The sequence below is a fragment of the Phaenicophaeus curvirostris genome, unplaced genomic scaffold (genome assembly GCF_032191515.1).
Source record: "Phaenicophaeus curvirostris isolate KB17595 unplaced genomic scaffold, BPBGC_Pcur_1.0 scaffold_557, whole genome shotgun sequence".
Taxonomy (NCBI): Eukaryota; Metazoa; Chordata; class Aves; order Cuculiformes; family Cuculidae; genus Phaenicophaeus; species Phaenicophaeus curvirostris.
In genome coordinates, this window is record NW_027207105.1 from 1 (window position 1) to 13529 (window position 13529).

Consider the following 13529-nt stretch of genomic DNA (forward strand, 5'->3'; position numbering starts at 1 on the left):
CAAAACTGACCCTTGTACCCCAAAAGGGACCTCCCAGCACCCCAAAACCCACCCCTGTACCCCAAAAGGGACCCCTTGTACCCAAAAAGGACCCCCTGCACCCGAAACCCACCCCTTGTGACCCCAAAAGAAACCCCCTGTACCCCAAAACAGACCCTTGTACCCCAAAAGGGACCTCCCAGCACCCCAAAACCCACCCCAGCACCCCAAAAAGGATCCCCTGTACCCCAAAAAGGACCCTCTGTACCCCAAAACTAACCCTTGTACCCCGAAAGGGACCCCAAAACTGACCTCTGTACCCCAAAACCCTCCCAGACCCCCCCCCCCAAAACCACACAGACACCCCCAACCCCCCCAGTTTTGGGGTCCCTGGGTTTTGAGGTGCCCTGATTTTGGGGTTCCCTGGATTTTGGGGCTCCCCAATTTTAAGGGTCCCCGATTTTGGGGCTCCCCCCATTTTGAGGGTCCCCAATTTTGGGGCTCCCCCATTTTAGGGGCTCCCTGATTTTAGGGATCCCGAATTTTAGGGGTCCCCGATTTTGGGGGTCCCCGATTTTAGGGTTCCCTGGATTTTGGGGCTCCCCCATTTTGAGGGTCCCTGATTTTAGGGGTCCCTGGATTTTGGGGTCCCTGATTTTAGGGGTCCCTGGATTTTGGGGCTCCCCAATTTTTAGGGCTCCCCAATTTTTAGGGCTCCCTGATTTTGGGGGTCCCCGATTTCAGGGTCACCTTCTCGACGAGGTCCACGAAGAAGTCCCGGACGTCCCTCGCGTGCGTCAGCTTCGCCCCCACATTCACCAGCGCCCGCGACAGACCCTGGGGGGGGCACCCCAAAATTTTTGGGGTCCCCCTCAAGAAAAAAAATCGGGGGGGGGCCCCCCCTCAAAAAAAAAGGGGTCTGGGTGCCCCCCACCCCCCAAAAAAGGGACTCAGAACCCCTAAAAGAGACTCGGGGACCCCCAAACTGACTATAAAGGGAATGTGGGGGTGACCCCCCCCCAAAAAAAAAGGGATTTGGGGTCCCCCCCCCCCAAAAAAAAGGATTTGGGGGTGTCCCCCCCCCCCAAAAATTAAAATTACCTTGAAATTTGCTTCCATTTCATTGTAGACGGAGATTTTCCCTCTGAGCGCCGAGCAAACCAGGCTGGGGGGGCACAAAATTTGGGGGGGGGGGGGGGTGTTAGAGAAAATTGGGGGGGGGGGGGGATAGAAAATTGGGGGGGCAGAAAATTAAGGGGGCAGGAAATTGGGGGGGACAGGAAATTGAGGGGGACAGGAAATTGCAGGGACAGGAAATCGGGGGGACAGGAAATTGGAGGGACAGGAAATTGGGGGGGGACAGGAAATCGGGGGGGACAAGAAATTGAGGGGGACAGGAAATTGGGGGACACAAGGGGTGGTGGGGGGCAGAGAATTGGGGGGGTCAGGGTTTGGGGGGTAAATTGGGGGGGTCGGGGGGTAAATTAGGGGGTTTGGGGGGTAAAATTGGTATTTGGGGGGTAAATGGGGGGTTGGGGGGAAATTGGGGGGTTTGGGGGTAAATTGGGGGTTTTTGGGGGGTAAAATTGAGATTTGGGGGTAAAATTGCAGGTTTTGTGGGGTAAATTGGGGTTTTGGGGGGTAAATTGATTTTTTGGGGGTAAATTGGGCTTTCGGGGATAAATTGGGGGTTTGGGGGTAAATTTGGGGTTTCGGGGGTAAAATTGGTGGGATTGGGGGATAAAATTGAGTTTTGGGGGTAAAATTGGGGGTGTTGGGGGGTAAAATTTGGGGTTTCAGGGTAAAATTGGGGGATTTGGGGGATAAATTGAGTTTTGGGTGTAAATTTGGGGTTTCGGGGGTAAAATTGGGGGATTTGGGGGTTAAATTGAGTTTTGGGGGTAAAATTGGGGGTGTTGGGTAATTTGGGGTTTCGGGGTTAATTGGGGGATTTGGGGGATAAATTGAGTTTGGGTGTAAATTTTGGGGTTTCGGGGGTAAATTGGGGGATTTGGGGATAAATTGAGTTTTGGGGGTAAAATTTGGGGGTTTCGGGGGTAAATTGGGGGGATTGGGGATAAATTGAGTTTTGGGGGGTAAATTGGGGGTGTTGGGGGGTAAATTTGGGGGTTTCAGGGTAAATTGGGGGATTTGGGGGTAAAATTGAGTTTTGGGGGGTAAATTTGGGGTTTTCGGGGGTAAATTGGAGGGTTTGGGGGTAAATTGGGGCTTTCGGGGTAAATTGGGGGATTTGGGGGGTAAAATTGAGTTTTGGGGGTAAATTGGGGGATTTGGGGGGTTAATTGGGGGCTTTCGGGGGTAAATTGGGGGATTTGGGGGGGTAAATTGAGTTTTGGGGGTTAATTGGGGGGTTTGGGGGTAATTGGGGGATTTGGGGGGTAAATTGAGTTTTGGGGTAAATTGTGGGGTTTGGGGGTAAATGGAGGGTTTGGGGGGTAAATTGGGGTTTGGGGGGTAATTAGGGGGGTTGGAGATGAATTGGGGGTTTTGGGGGGGTAATCGTGGTTTGGGGGGGTAAAATTGGGGGTTTTGGGAGTAAATGGTGGGGGTTTGTGGGGGGTCAATTGGGGTTTTGGGGGGGTTAAATGGGGGTTTTGGGGGGTAATGGAGTTTTTTGGGGGGTAATAGTTTTTTTGGGGGGTAAATGGGTTTTTTGGGGGGCAATTTGGGTTTGGGGGGTAAATTGGGGGTTTTGAGGTAAATTGGGGGGGGGTTGGGGGGTAAATTGGGGGTTTGGGGGGTAAATAGTTTTTGGGGTGTAAATTGGGGGGTTTGGGGGGTAAATTGCGGTTTGGGGTGTTAAAATTGGGGGTTAGGGGTGTTAAATTGTGGTTTTGGGGGTAAATTGGGGGTTTTGGGGTAAAATTGATGGTTTGGGGGGTAAAATGGGTGGTTTTAGGGGGTAAATTTGACATTCCAGGGGGAAATGTTGGGGTTCGGGGTGTTTTTTTGGAGGTGTCACTCTTGTGGCGTCAGAGGTCCTTGACGGCACCAGCACTTCAGCTCCTTCAGGTCTGAGGAAGGATTGGGGACGTCCCCGTCGGGATCAGCTGCCTCGGGGGCTGGGGGGGGGGACACGAGGGTCACCGGGGGGGGCCCGATGTCCCCAAGGGTCCCTAGATGTCCCCAAGGTCCCTATGGGTCTCTAGATGTCCCCAAGGTCTCCATGGATCCCTAGATGTCCCCAAGGTCCCTATGGGTCCCTACATGTCCCCATGGGTCCCCAAGGTCTCTATGGGTCCCTAAGGTCCCTATGGATCCCTAGATGTCCCCAAGGTCCCTATGGGTCCCAGATGTCCCTATGGGTCCCTAGATGTCCCTATGGGTCCCAAAGGTCTCTATGGGTCCCTAGATGTCCCTAAGGTCTCTATGGGTCCCTAGATGTCCCCAAGGTCCCTATGGGTCTCTAGATGTCCCCAAGGTCCCTATGGATCCCTAGATGTCCCTAAGGTCTCTATGGGTCCCTAGATGTCCCCAAGGTCCCTATGGGTCTCTAGATGTCCCCAAGGTCCCTATGGATCCCTAGATGTCCCCAAGGTCCCTAGACGTCCCTATGGGTCCCTAGATGTCCTTGATGACCCTATGAGTCCCAGATGTCCCTGTGGGTCCCCAAGGTCTCTATGAGTCCCTAGATGTCCTCAAGGTCTCTATGAGTCCCTAGATGTCCCCCACGTCCCTATGGATCCCTAGATGTTCCTATGAGTCCCTAGAGGTCCCTATGGATCCCTAGATGTCCCCAAGGTCCCTATGGGTCTCTAGATGTCCCCAATGTCCCTATGGATCCCTAACTGTCCCCAAGGTCCCTATGGGTCCCTAGATGTCCTTGATGTCCCTAAGGGTCCCCAGATGTCCCCAGGGGTCCTCAAGGTCTCTATGAGTCCCTAGATGTCCCCCATGTCCCTATGGATCCCTAGATGTCCCTATGGGTCCCTAGAGGTCCCTATGGATCCCTAGATGTCCCCGAGGTCCCTCTGGGTCCCCGCTGTCCCCCCCGGTGTCCCCACCGAGGGCCCCCTGGCTCCAGTGCTCCATGACGTGTTGGGCGCAGGCGGCGAAGTCCCCGAAGCTGAGAAACTGGAGGCGCCGCTTCCCCGTCTCGAAGCGGCTGCTGGCGAAGAACACGACGGCCGCGTAGTCCCTGGGGGGGACGGGGGCCACCGCTGAGCCACGGGGTCCCCACGGTGTCCCCACGGTGTCCCCACGGTGTCCCCAGAGTGCCCCACGGTGTCCCCAGAGCACCCAGAGCTCCCCACGGTGTCCCCAGAGCGCCTCACGGTGTCCCCAGAGCTCCCCACGGTGTCCCCATGGTGTCCCCAGAGCACCCAGAGCTCCCCACAGTGTCCCCACGGTGTCCCCAGAGCACCCCACAGTGTCCCCAGAGCTCCCCATGGTGTCCCCAGAGCACCCCACGGTGTCCCCAGAGCGCCTCACGGTGTCCCCAGAGCTCCCCATGGTGTCCCCAGAGCTCCCCACGGTGTCCGCAGAGCACCCCATGGTGTCCCCAGAGCACCCCACAGTGTCCCCACGGTGTCCCCAGAGCGCCCCACGGTGTCCCCAGAGCACCCAGAGCACCCCATGGTGTCCCCAGAGCACCCCACAGTGTCCCCACGGTGTCCCCAGAGCGCCCCACGGTGTCCCCAGAGCACCCAGAGCACCCCATGGTGTCCCCAGAGCACCCCACAGTGTCCCCACGGTGTCCCCAGAGCGCCCCACGGTGTCCCCAGAGCACCCAGAGCACCCCATGGTGTCCCCAGAGCACCCCACAGTGTCCCCACGGTGTCCCCAGAGCGCCCCACGGTGTCCCCAGAGCACCCAGAGCACCCCATGGTGTCCCCAGAGCACCCCACAGTGTCCCCACGGTGTCCCCAGAGCGCCCCACGGTGTCCCCAGAGCTCCCCATGGTGTCCCCAGAGCACCCAGAGCTCCCCACAGTGTCCCCAGAGCTCCCCACGGTGTCCCCAGAGCTCCCCACGGTGTCCCCAGAGCGCCCCACGGTGTCCCCAGAGCTCCCCATGGTGTCCCCAGAGCACCCAGAGCTCCCCACGGTGTCCCCATGGTGTCCCCAGAGCTCCCCACGGTGTCCCCAGAGCTCCCCACGGTGTCCCCATGGTGTCCCCAGAGCTCCCCACGGTGTCCCCAGAGCGCCCCACGGTGTCCCCAGAGCACCCAGAGCTCCCCACGGTGTCCCCATGGTGTCCCCAGAGCTCCCCACGGTGTCCCCAGAGCACCCCACGGTGTCCCCAGAGCACCCAGAGCTCCCCACGGTGTCCCCATGGTGTCCCCAGAGCTCCCCACGGTGTCCCCAGAGCTCCCCACGGTGTCCCCAGAGCACCCAGAGCTCCCCACGGTGTCCCCATGGTGTCCCCAGAGCTCCCCACGGTGTCCCCAGAGCGCCCCACGGTGTCCCCAGAGCACCCAGAGCTCCCCACGGTGTCCCCACAGTGTCCCCAGAGCACCCCATGGTGTCCCCAGAGCACCCCACGGTGTCCCCAGAGCTCCCCACGGTGTCCCCATGGTGTCCCCAGAGCTCCCCACGGTGTCCCCAGAGCACCCAGAGCTCCCCACGGTGTCCCCACAGTGTCCCCAGAGCACCCCATGGTGTCCCCAGAGCACCCCACGGTGTCCCCAGAGCTCCCCACGGTGTCCCCATGGTGTCCCCAGAGCTCCCCATGGTGTCCCCAGAGCTCCCCACGGTGTCCCCAGAGCTCCCCACGGTGTCTCCACAGTGTCCCCACAGTGTCCCCAAAGCATCACGTCCCAGCCCCCCTGGGACCCCCAAGTGCCCCCCAGACCCATAGAGCAACCCCCGGCCCCCCAAGTGCCCCCCCAGCCCCATAGGACCCCCCCCAAGCCCCCCTGGGACCCCCAATTCCCCCCTCCCCAGCCCTCCATGACCCCCCCAGCCCCATAAAACGGCCCCAGCCCCCCAAGTTCTCCCCCCAGCCCCACAGAACCCCCCCAAGCACCTCTGGGACCCCCAATTCCCTCCTCCCCAGCCCCCTATGACCCCCCCCAGCCCCATAAAACACCCCCAGCCCCATAGGACCCCCCCCAAGCCCCCCTGGGACCCCCAATTCCCTCCTCCCCAGCCCCCTATGACCCCCCCCAGCCCCATAAAACACCCCCAGCCCCCCAAGTGCCCCCCCAGCCCCACAGAACCCCCCCCAAACCCCACTGGGACCCCCAATTCCCCCCTCCCCAGCCCCCTGTGACCGCCCCCAGCCCCCCAAGTGCCCCCCCAGCCCCACAGAACCCCCCCCAAGCACCCCTGGGACCCCCAATTCCCTCCTCCCCAGCCCCCTATGACCCCCCCCAGCCCCATAAAACACCCCCAGCCCCCCAAGTTCTCCCCCCAGCCCCATAGAACCCCCCCAAGCACCCCTGGGACCCCCAATTCCCCCTCAAGCCCCCCTGAGACCCCCAATTCCCCCCTCCAACCCCCTCTGGGACCCCCAATTACCCCCTCCCCAACCCCCTATGACCCCCCCAGCCCCACAGAACCCCCCCCAGCCCCCCAAGTGCCCCCCCCAGCCCCCCCCAAACCCACCTGGCGAGGTTGGGGGGCAGCAGGAAGAGCTGCTGGATGTTCTCGGCCAGGGGTCCCCTCAGCTCCTCGACCGCCTTGAACACCCGCTTAAAATTATCAAACTGGGGGGGGCAGCAAAAAACGGGGGGCAGATTAGGGGGGGGACGACCCCCTCGCACCCCCAAATCCCCCCCCCGAACCCCAAATCCTTCTTGGTTTTAGCCTCTTCCCTTCCGATCCTCAGCTTCCCACAGGGTTTTGGGGTCCCCCTCCAAGATTTTGGGGTCCCCCCCGTTTCTAGGGTCCCCCCCAGGGTCTCTGCATCCCCCTCAGAGGGTTTTGAGGTCTCCCGGTTTCGGGGTCACCCCAAATTTTTGGGGTCCCCCCCCTAGATTTCAAGGCTCCCTCTTGCTTTCAGGGCTCCTATTCGTGGTCCCGGGGTTCCCCCAGGATTTTTGGGGGGCCCCCCCGGGTTTTGGGGTCCCCCTGGGTTCCGAGGACCCCTCAGATTTCAGGGACCCCCCCTAGATTTCGGGGTCCCCCCAATTCGATACCTTCAAGGTGACTTTTGGGGAGCTGCTGGGGGCAGGATGGGGACTCAGGGTTGAGTTTTTGGGGGTTCAGGGCTGGTTTTTGGGGATCAGGGCTGGATTTCGGGGTTCAGGGCTGCATTTTGGGGTCCCTCTGGGTTCTGAGGACCCCTCAGATTTCGGGGTCCCCTCAATTTGAAGCCTTCGAGATGGTTTTGGGGAGCTGCTGGGGGCAGGACGGGGACTCAGGGTTGAGTTTTTGGGGGTTCAGGGCTGGTTTTTGGGGCTCAGGGCTGGATTTCGGGGTTCAGGGCTGCATTTTGGGGTCCCTCTGGGTTCCGAGGACCCCTCAGATTTCGGGGACCCCCCATAGATTTCGGGGTCCCCCCAATTCGATGCCTTCGAGGCGGCTTTCGGGAGCTGCTGGGGGCAGGATGGGGGCTCAGGGCTGGGTTTTGGGGTTCAGGGCTGGTTTTTGGGGTCCCCCCCGGTTTTTGGGGTCCCCCCTCACCTGTCGGCGGCAGCTCTTGATGCTGATGCCGGTGCGGGCGCTGATCTCGTCCAGGTCCTTCTTGGTGCCCTTCGAAAGCTTCTTCCCCAGCAGCTCCCGGGCAAAAGCCTCGTCGAAAGCGTAATAGCTGCGGGGGACCCCGAAATTCAGGATGGGGGGGACCCCAAAACCCAGCCCTGAACCCCGAAATCCAGCCCTGAACCCCAAAAACCAGCCCTGAGCCCCCGAAAACTCAGCCCTGAGCCCCCATCCTGCCCCCAGCAGCTCCCCAAAACCATCTCGAAGGCTTCAAACTGGGGGACCCCGAAATCTGAGGGGTCCCCAGAACCCAGAGGGACCCCAAAACCCACCCCTAAACCCCCAAAACCACCCCTGAACCCCAAAATCCAGCCCTGAGTCCTCATCCTGTCCCCAGCAGCTCCCAAAAGTCACCTTGAAGGAATCGAATTGGGGGGACCCCGAAATCTAGGGGGGTCCCCAAAATCTGAGGGGTCCTCGGAACCCAGAGGGACCCCAAAATCCAGCCCTGAACCCCAAAACCCAGCCCTGAACCCCAAAAACCACCCCTGAACCCCAAAAACTCAGCCCTGAGCCCCCATCCTGCCCCAGCAGCTCCCAAAAGTCACCTTGAAGGAATCGAATTGGGTGGACCCCGAAATCTAGGGGGGGTCCCCGAAATCTGAGGGGTCCTCGGAACCCAGAGGGACCCCAAAATGCAGCCCTGAACCCCGAAATCCAGTCCTGAGCCCCAAAAACCAGCCCTGAACCCCCAAAAAATCAACCCTGAGTCCCCATCCTGCCCCAGCAGCTCCCAAAAGTCACCCTGAAGGAATCGAATTGGGGGGACCCCGAAATCTAGGAGGGGTCCCCGAAATCTGAGGGGTCCTCGGAACCCAGAGGGACCCCAAAATGCAGCCCTGAACCCCGAAATCCAGTCCTGAGCCCCAAAAACCAGCCCTGAACCCCCAAAAAATCAACCCTGAGTCCCCATCCTGCCCCAGCAGCTCCCAAAAGTCACCCTGAAGGAATCGAATTGGGGGGACCCCGAAATCTATGGGGGGTCCCCGAAATCTGAGGGGTCCTCGGAACCCAGAGGGACCCCAAAATCCAGCCCTGAACCCCAAAACTCAGCCTTGAGTCCCCGTCCTGCCCCCAGCAGCTCCCCAAAAGCCACCTGGAAAGCTTCAAACTGGGGGGACCCCAAAATCTGGGGGGGGTCCCTGAAATGGGGGGGACCCCAAAACCCTTGGGGGCACCCTAAAACCCAGCCCTGAAGCCCAAAATCCAGCCCTGAAGCCCAAAAACCCCAGGGGGGGACCCCAAAACCCAGCCCTGAGCCCCAAAACCCAGCCCTGAGCCCCACCCAGTCCCTCCCAGTCTCTCCCAGTGCCCCTCCAGTCCCTCCCAGTGCTCCCCAGTGCCCCCCTAATCCATCCCAGTCCCCTCTAATCCCCTCCCAGTGCCCCTCCAACCTCTCCCAGTGCCTCCCAGTCCCCCCTACTCCCCTCCCAGTGCCTCCCAGTCCCCCCTAATCTCCTCCCAGTCCCCCCTACTCCCCTCCCAGTGCCTCCCAGTGCCCCTCCAGCCCCTCCCAGTCCCCCCTACTCCCCTCCCAGTTCCTCCCAGTCCCCTCTACTCCCCTCCCAGTGCCTCCCAGTGCCCCTCCAGCCCCTCCCAGTCCCCTCTAATCCCCTCCCAGTCCCCTCTAATCCCCTCCCAGTGCCTCCCAGTCCCCCCTAATCTCCTCCCAGTCCCCCCTACTCCCCTCCCAGTAGCTCCCAGTGCCCCTCCAGCCCCTCCCAGTCCCCCCTACTCCCCTCCCAGTTCCTCCCAGTCCCCTCTACTCCCCTCCCAGTGCCTCCCAGTGCCCCTCCAGCCCCTCCCAGTCCCCTCTAATCCCCTCCCAGTCCCCTCTAATCCCCTCCCAGTGCCTCCCAGTCCCCTCTACTCCCCTCCCAGTGCCCCCAGTGCTGACCGCTGGACCAGCATGGCCTGCCGGGAGGGGGGGATCTGGAAGAGGAGCTGCTGGAGCAGCCGGGGGGGCGCGTGGAGCAGCCGCTCCAGCATCTGGAAGGTTCGGTAATGGTCGCGCGTGTCGCTCTGCAGGACGGACACCGACGTCCCCGTGCGCTCCAGGACCCCCCCCTGCAGCCGCCGCGACACCGCCTCCGACACTGCGGGGACAGCCGAGCCTGGGACCCCGCACTGGGAGCACTGGGAGGGGCTAGAGGGGCACTGGGAGGCACTGGGAGGGCACTGGGAGGGGTTAGAGGGGCACTGGGAGGCACTGGGAGGGCACTGGGAGGGGTTAGAGGGGCACTGGGAGGGGTTATAGGAGCACTGGGAGCACTGGGGGGGCACTGGGAAGGGATTAGAGGGCACTGGGAGGGGTTAGAGGGGCACTGGGAGGCACTGGGAGGGCACTGGGAGGGGTTAGAGGGGCACTGGGAGGCACTGGGAGGCACTGGGAGGGCACTGGGAGGGCACTGGGAGGGGCTGGGAGGGGATTAGAGGGCACTGGGAGGCACTGGGAGGGCACTGGGAGGGGGTTAGAGGGGCACTGGGAGGCACTGGGAGGGCACTGGGAGGGGTTAGAGGGGCACTGGGAGGCACTGGGAGGCACTGGGAGGGCACTGGGAGGGCACTGGAAGGGGCTGGGAGGGGATTAGAGGGCACTGGGAGGCACTGGGAGGGCACTGGGAGGGGATTAGAGGGCACTGGGAGGCACTGGGAGGGCACTGGGAGGGGGTTAGAGGGGCACTGGGAGGCACTGGGAGGGCACTGGGAGGGGTTAGAGGGGCACTGGGAGGCACTGGGAGGCACTGGGAGGGCACTGGGAGGGCACTGGAAGGGGCTGGGAGGGGATTAGAGGGCACTGGGAGGCACTGGGAGGGCACTGGGAGGGGATTAGAGGGCACTGGGAGGCACTGGGAGGGCACTGGGAGGGGGTTAGAGGGGCACTGGGAGGCACTGGGAGGGCACTGGGAGGGGTTAGAGGGGCACTGGGAGGCACTGGGAGGGCACTGGGAGGGGTTAGAGGGGCACTGGGAGGCACTGGGAGGGCACTGGGAGGGGTTAGAGGGCACTGGGAGACACTGGGAGGGCACTGGGAGGGGGTTAGAGGGGCACTGGGAGGCACTGGGAGGGCACTGGGAGGGGTTAGAGGGGCACTGGGAGGCACTGGGAGGCACTGGGAGGCACTGGGAGGCACTGGGAGGCACTGGGAGGGCACTGGGAGCACTGGGAGGGGTTGGAGGGGCACTGGAGGGGCTGGGAGGGGATTAGAGGGGACTGGGAGGGGCTGGAGGGGCACTGGGAGGCACTGGGAGGGGTTAGAGGGGCACTGGGAGAGGTTAGAGGGGCACTGGGAGGCACTGGGGGGCACTGGGAGGGATTAGAGGTGATCCCCAATATTTTTTGGGGGGGGTGTCCCCAATATTTCTTTTTTGGGGGGTCCTGGAGGGATTTTTGGGGTCCTGGGGTGATTTTTTGGGGTCCTGGAGGGATTTTTGGGGTCCTGGGGTGATTTTTTGGGGTCCTGGAGGGATTTTTGGGCTCCTGGGGTGATTTTTTGGGGTCCTGGAGGGATTTCTGGGGTCCTGGGGTGATTTTTTGGGGGGGTTGGAGGGATTTTTAGGGTCTGGGGAGGCATTTTTAGGGGTCCTGGTGGGAATTTTGGGGTGTGGGGAGGGATTTTTAGGGGTCCTGGTGGGAATTTCGTGGGGGGGTCCCCAATATTTTTTTGGTTGGGGTCCTGGAGGGATTTTTAGGGTCTGGGGAGGGATTTTTAGGGGTCTGGATGGGATTTTTGGGCTCTGGGGAGGGATTTTTAGGGGTCCTGGTGGGATTTTTGGGGGGTGGGGAGTTTGGGGGGGTCCCTGGGGGGGTGGGGTGTGTGTTTAATTTTTGAGGGGGGGGGTCCCCAATATTTTTTGGGGGGGTCCCTGACCCGAGTGCCCGTCGAGCCAGAGCTGCAGAACCTCCTCGTCGATCAGCGTCGTGTTCCCCACGAAGATATCGAGGTCGCTCGTCATCGCTGGGAGTTTCGGGGGGGTTTAAAATCGGGGTGTCCCCCCCCCAAACCCTCAGACCCCCCCCCAGCCCCCCAGGCCCCCCCCAACCCCCTCAGGGCCCCCCCAAACCCCCTCAGAGCCCCCCAAAATCACTGCCCCCCCCCCCCTCCAGCCCCTCAAAACCCCCTAAAACCTCATTAAAAGGCACTAAAATCACTGCCCCCCCCACCTAGGACCCTCCCAGTGCTCCCAGTATAAACCAGTGTCCCTCCCAGTGCCCCCAGGACCCTCCCAGCGCCCTTGGAGTAGTTCCCAGTACAAACCAGTGCCCCTCTAACCCCTCCCAGTACAAACCAGTGCCCCTCCCAGTACAAACCAGTACAAACCAGTGCCCCTCTAACCCCTCCCAGTACAAACCAGTGCCCCTCCCAGTACAAACCAGTACAAACCAGTGCCCCTCTAACCCCTCCCAGTGCCTCCCAGTACAAACCAGTGCCCCCCAACCCCTCCCAGTGCCCTTGGAGTAGTTCCCAGTACAAACCAGTGCCCCTCCAACCCCTCCCAGTACAAACCAGTGCCCCTCCAACCCTCCCAGTACAAACCAGTGCCCCCCAACCCTTCCCAGTGCTCCCAGTACCCTCCCAGCCCCCTTGGAGTAGTTCCCAGTACAAACCAGTGCCCCTCCAACCCCTCCCAGTGCTCCTCTATCCCATCCAGGATACTGGGCCATACTGGGACTCTCCCCTTCCCCCCTCAACCATACTGGGAGCCCACTTCCTCCAAACTGGGCCGTACTGGGAGCCCCCACAGCCATACTGGGCCATACTGGGAGCCTCTCCAGCCATACTGGGAGCCTCTCTAGCCATACTGGGCTATACTGGGAGCCCCCTCAGCCATACTGGGAGCCTCTCCAGCCATACTGGGCTATACTGGGAGCCCTCCAGTCCATACTGGTCCGTACTGGGCGCCCCCCTCCCCCCCCCCGCCTCTCACCGAGCCTGATCGGGTCTCTCTCCACTCGCGTCGCTTCCCGGTGACGTCACCGTCGCGGCGATGACGTCAGAAGGCGACGGGCGGGGCTGAGCGCTCAGGGCTCCCCTGGGTCCTTCCGCCCGCCCGCCCTGACCCCAAACTGGGCCATACTGGGAGCCCCGGGAGCCCAAACTGGGCCATACTGGGAGCCTCCTGACCCCAAACTGGGCCATACTGGGAGCCCCGGGAGCTCAAACTGGGACGTACTGGGAGCCCCCCCCACACCCAGGCCATACTGGGAGCCTCCTGACCCCAAACTGGGCCATACTGGGAGCCCCGGGAGCTCAAACTGGGACGTACTGGGAGCTCTCCCCACACCCAGGCCATACTGGGAGCCTCCTGACTCCAAACTGGGCCATACTGGGAGCCCCAGGAGCTCAAACTGGGATGTACTGGGAGCTCTCCCCGCACCCAGGCCATACTGGGAGCACACTGACCCCAAACTGGGCCATACTGGGAGCCCCGGGAGCTCAAACTGGGCCATACTGGGAGCCTCCTGACCCCAAACTGGGCCATACTGGGAGCCCCGGGAGCTCAAACTGGGACGTACTGGGAGCTCTCCCCACACCCAGGCCATACTGGGAGCCTCCTGACTCCAAACTGGGCCATACTGGGAGCCCCAGGAGCTCAAACTGGGACGTACTGGGAGCTCTCCCCACACCCAGGCCATACTGGGAGCCTCCTGACCCCAAACTGGGCCATACTGGGAGCCCCAGGAGCTCAAACTGGGACGTACTGGGAGCCCCAGGAGCTCAAACTGGGACGTACTGGGAGCCCTCCCCACACCCAGGCCATACTGGGAGCCTCCTGACCCCAAACTGGGCCATACTGGGAGCCCCAGGAGCTCAAACTGGGACGTACTGGGAGCCCTCCCTGCACCCAGGCCATACTGGGAGCACACTGGTCCATACTGGAAG

At 61.8% G+C, this 13529-nt stretch overlaps 1 protein-coding gene across 1 annotated transcript; it reads right to left on the minus strand.

Moving 5' to 3' along the window:
- Positions 1-687: 687 nt before the first annotated feature.
- Positions 688-12659, minus strand: FIBP (FGF1 intracellular binding protein). Its single transcript, XM_069883087.1, has 9 exons — positions 12574-12659; positions 11517-11603; positions 9543-9741; positions 7568-7694; positions 6548-6648; positions 4005-4138; positions 2963-3062; positions 1081-1144; positions 688-816 (listed from the first exon to the last, which is right to left on the minus strand). The coding sequence occupies exons 2-9, from the start codon at positions 11599-11601 to the stop codon at positions 688-690; spliced, it is 939 nt and encodes a 312-aa protein (XP_069739188.1). The 5' UTR covers positions 11602-11603; positions 12574-12659.
- Between the last annotated feature and the right edge of the window lie 870 nt (positions 12660-13529).

What these genes read in the sequence shown, in the direction of transcription:
- FIBP (XM_069883087.1), bottom strand. Translation starts at nt 11,601, where the DNA reads ATGACGAGCGACCTCGATATCTTCGTGGGGAACACGACGCTGATCGAC. An exon ending in CAGGCCATGCTGGTCCAGCG is followed by an intron (nt 7,695 to 9,542) that starts GTCAGCACTGGG and finishes GGTCCCCCGCAG; the next exon opens with CTATTACGCTTTCGACGAGG. An exon ending in TCAAGAGCTGCCGCCGACAG is followed by an intron (nt 6,649 to 7,567) that starts GTGAGGGGGGAC and finishes TGCCCCCCCCAG; the next exon opens with TTTGATAATTTTAAGCGGGT.